Genomic DNA, 4,959 nt, shown 5'->3' on the forward strand with positions numbered 1-4,959 from the left:
TTCATCGCGTACATCGGGTTCACCGTGATGGGGTCTGGGGAGTTCGATCTCACCGTGATTGACGTGGCTTAGGGAGGATAACCTGAGTAAAATGTGCTCGCTCGTTCCAGTATCGTGTTTGAAGAGCCAACCCCGCACAAACACGCATTCCCCTCTACGTAATGTGTCTATACATGGGAGAGGGAGGGTATATAAACTGCATCCCGCTGAGGATACACCAGTCGGGCGTTCTTATTCTGAGAGGAGAGGATCTGTCCACTGCGCGCGTTGTACCACGTTAAGTTACCTCTCGACCAGATGGAGACCACAGCTCCGAGGCCCGAGGAGAACGCGATAAAGAAGCGACGTCGCGAGTAGGTTACACGTGAGGCTACGTTGTCACGAACCGCTAACTCACGTACCGTTATCTCATCTCACTTTTCAACAGGTGGGGAGACGTCGTCGCAACGCCCCATATCGACGTACGACGCATCCGGATCCTCGGATGCAGATACAACCTGACCAGAACCGGCTACAAGTATCTGGAGATTGGAAAATGCGTCCCTCCGACCGCGGATGCCGCGACCGTGAACATCGCACTAGGAGACACTACCTGCAAGGAGATAATGCTCACCGCCAAAATGTGGAAAGGACTGGTGGGCAGTAGAACCCTAATCTGCGACAACCTCGCGCGGGCTAACAGCGAGCACGGTTCGCCTCCACCCGTGTACCTGGACGACTTGGCGGTGCGCTTCGCTACCATCAACGGCCAGCCGACCATACGTCTGAACACTCCGTCCGGACAATTAACCCTACCCGAACCGACAGTGCACTACCTGTTAGGATTGCGGCACTGCGTCGAGCGCGCCATTGTCACGATGGACGCGTCGTCGGGCGCGTTGAATCTAAACTGCGTACCTTCAAGCACATCGCCGCGGGTGTAGAGGATTCTTCCAGTGCCCGCAAGGCCATAAGCAGCAGCGCGGACTTCGACCGAAGCGATCTGCTCGATTGCGAACTGCTGGTTGTACTCTTTGGAAATATATAATTTAAACGCTGCGTACCGAGAGCCTCCATGTACACACACATATTATCTATATATGTATTAAATACTATGTGTTTCTTATTTTATATTATATATTATATGTTATATACAAATGTATTAACCATGATAAATATCCTATGTCAATGCATTATTCGAGATAAATAAATTTTTTTCCGGATGATAATGTTTCTCTTTATTGCTTTCGACCTCCTCATCCTCCTCTCTGTCCATCCGTGTATAATATTTAGCAATAGCGTTCGAGATAGAGTAATAAACAATGATTGACTGATCGCCAGGAAGATTACTAATATGAAGTATTGTATTGACCACACTGGCAAATAATTTATTGATGACCAAGCGCAACGTTTCGGCCGAGATTCCAGCCCTTCTCAAGCGCAGAATACAAATAATTACAGTCATTTTCTGGAAAACAATTGATAGTTAATAAATAAAGCATTGACTATAAATTAAGCAAACACTTACTAGCAGAAAATGACACTATCGTTTAAAACACACAAAACTGAGAGAACAGTCACCAAGAAGACAAAGACGTGAGCATCTCACTGAGCAAGCAAACAAGTGACACAACGGAATCAGTACCACATGTTATTGAGAACAGTGTCGTATATACCGGACCAGTTCTCGGTGTCCCTTTGGAGATTAATTGAATAAAAATTACGTTTTATGAAAAACATTTCGGCAATTTCACGTTTCTTCAAATGCTTTTCTTCATGTAAAACGTCTACATTATGCCAGTCAAATTCATGATTCACACCACTCCTATGTTTGCTGACTACAGATTGATTATTCTCAAGTTTTTTATGTCAGATATATGCTCTCTAACACGAGTATCGAGCTTACGCTTAGTCTGACCGATATAACAAGCATCGCAGTCATTACAATTAATTCTGTACACCACACCGGTCCTAAGACCATTCTTCAGACGGTCCTTGCCTAGTTTAATTATTGAGTCAAGTCGCTTAGATACATTATAAACGGGACACAGTGCATAACGTCTCATAAGTCGTCCAACATCCTCACTCAAACCAGCGACGTAAGGAAATGAAATGAAATTATTCTTATGATTAGCATCAGAGTCACATCTACGAACGTCGTCAGTATAAAAAATGTGCTTAAGTCTTCTATTAATATGTCGATCAATAAAATTCAGAGGGTAACTATTATTTAGTAAAATAGAACGTATCAGTTCAATGTTAGACTCATGGAACCTTGCATCAGAAAGAAGAATTGCTCTGTCAACAAGACCAGTGATCACATTCATCTTATATTTGGTAGGATGGTTGGAAAAATAATTAATGTATCTTCCCGAATAAGTAGGTTTACGATACCAGTTAGTACATTTTGAACATTGAGATTAGTGATATAAATCGCAACTTGACTTTTTTACGAAGAAAGGTTCGTTACATTGAGTTTGAATTGCTTTCTTCTTCTTTATCGTTTGACCTTGTTGTTGAGTTCTGTACTTTGAATCATCATCGTATTTACAAACATAATATGCACACGAAAAGGAAACTAAAACATAAATGTGATCGCATTTCTGGTGTTCAAAGTCAAGTTGACAATTTTTTAAATAGTGATAGGAGTAAATGGATCGTTAATATTAGTGATTGTATTGTTCCGGAACCTGTGTCGAGTTTTTTGAGCCTTGGGGATAAGTTTGCGCTACCAATCGACAACCAGAGGAATGCGGACCGTTCCAATATTGTTTTGGGTTTTATTAAGAGTGTTGAATCGAAGTGCTCTTCTTGGTCGTGTGACATTATCAATTCAATAAGAGCTTCTATTTCTAGTTTATTAGTGAAGTTTTTAAAGAATAACCGACATAACACGTTTATTGATGATTATGTTTCTCGTACTTTTTATCAATGCAAGAAATGTTTAAGTTTGAACAATGACTTGATGGTCACAAGGGCTGATAAGGGACAGGTTACGGTAATAATGAGCAGATCGAAATATATTAACCAAGTGATGGAGATTCTTGGCGATTCGACCACTTATAAGAAATTAAAGAATGATCCATCGAAACGTATTACGAATAGATTCAGTTCACTTGTTAAATCTTGGTTTGATAATGGTATTATTAATAACAGTACTTATAAATGGTTACTTATGACAGATGGTAATTTGCCACGATGTTATGGTCTCCCTAAGATCCATAAACCTGGCTATCCATTACGTGTTATTGTCTCAACTGTTGACAGTCCTATTTATAATGTTGCACATTTTTTTCACAAGATATTATCTGAATCTATTCCTAAACCTGCATCGCATATACTTGACAGTTGGTCCTTTGTTAATCGCATTCACGGAATGACAATTGAGCCATCTGAGTCCTTGATTTCTCTCGATGTCACGGCACTTTTTACTAATGTACCGAAGGAACTGGTCATGCACGTTATCGAGAAAAGATGGGTTTTGATAAGCGCGAAAACTACACTGAACCTACAGCAATTTTTACATGCCATCGACTTGATCCTTTGCTCAACCAGTTTTCGTTTTAACGGCCAGTTCTTTGAACAGTTTTTTGGTTGTTTGATGGGTTCTCCACTTTCACCCACACTTGCTACTTTGGTGATGGAGGATTTGGAGTGCTCATGCATTGATTCGTTGCCATTTGGTATTAAAGTTTTTTACAGATATGTTGACGACATCTTCGCGATCTTACCAAGCGACAAAATCCAGGAAGTGCTTGATGCTTTTAACGGTTACCATGAAAGATTAAAGTTTACTTATGAGGTTGAGTCTAATAATGAGTTGAGTTTTCTTGACACTACCGTTATCAGGGATGGTGATAGACTCATTACTAACTGGTATCGTAAACCTACTTATTCGGGAAGATACATTAATTATTTTTCCAACCATCCTACCAAATATAAGATGAATGTGATCACTGGTCTTGTTGACAGAGCAATTCTTCTTTCTGATGCAAGGTTCCATGAGTCTAACATTGAACTGATACGTTCTATTTTACTAAATAATAGTTACCCTCTGAATTTTATTGATCGACATATTAATAGAAGACTTAAGCACATTTTTTATACTGACGACGTTCGTAGATGTGACTCTGATGCTAATCATAAGAATAATTTCATTTCATTTCCTTACGTCGCTGGTTTGAGTGAGGATGTTGGACGACTTATGAGACGTTATGCACTGTGTCCCGTTTATAATGTATCTAAGCGACTTGACTCAATAATTAAACTAGGCAAGGACCGTCTGAAGAATGGTCTTAGGACCGGTGTGGTGTACAGAATTAATTGTAATGACTGCGATGCTTGTTATATCGGTCAGACTAAGCGTAAGCTCGATACTCGTGTTAGAGAGCATATATCTGACATAAAAAACTTGAGAATAATCAATCTGTAGTCAGCAAACATAGGAGTGGTGTGAATCATGAATTTGACTGGCATAATGTAGACGTTTTACATGAAGAAAAGCATTTGAAGAAACGTGAAATTGCCGAAATGTTTTTCATAAAACGTAATTTTTATTCAATTAATCTCCAAAGGGACACCGAGAACTGGTCCGGTATATACGACACTGTTCTCAATAACATGTGGTACTGATTCCGTTGTGTCACTTGTTTGCTTGCTCAGTGAGATGCTCACGTCTTTGTCTTCTTGGTGACTGTTCTCTCAGTTTTGTGTGTTTTAAACGATAGTGTCATTTTCTGCTAGTAAGTGTTTGCTTAATTTATAGTCAATGCTTTATTTATTAACTATCAATTGTTTTCCAGAAAATGACTGTAATTATTTGTATTCTGCGCTTGAGAAGGGCTGGAATCTCGGCCGAAACGTTGCGCTTGGTCATCAATAAATTATTTGCCAGTGTGGTCAATACAATACTTCATATTATAGAATAATAAGTTAGACGTCGTGATCGTGTTCATGCAGGTTCGAACATGTCCGCACAGG

General features: G+C 39.9%; 1 protein-coding gene across 1 annotated transcript; it reads left to right on the top strand.

Annotated features, from left to right (window-relative positions):
- Positions 1-2,944: 2,944 nt before the first annotated feature.
- LOC105275440 lies at positions 2,945-4,611 on the top strand. Its single transcript, XM_011332265.2, has 3 exons — positions 2,945-3,833; positions 4,251-4,343; positions 4,412-4,611. Exons 1-3 carry the CDS (start codon positions 2,945-2,947, stop codon positions 4,609-4,611), a joined length of 1,182 nt encoding a protein of 393 aa, XP_011330567.2.
- The last annotated feature ends 348 nt before the right edge of the window (positions 4,612-4,959 follow it).

The sequence above is a fragment of the Ooceraea biroi genome, chromosome 11 (genome assembly GCF_003672135.1).
Source record: "Ooceraea biroi isolate clonal line C1 chromosome 11, Obir_v5.4, whole genome shotgun sequence".
Classification (NCBI taxonomy): Eukaryota; Metazoa; Arthropoda; class Insecta; order Hymenoptera; family Formicidae; genus Ooceraea; species Ooceraea biroi.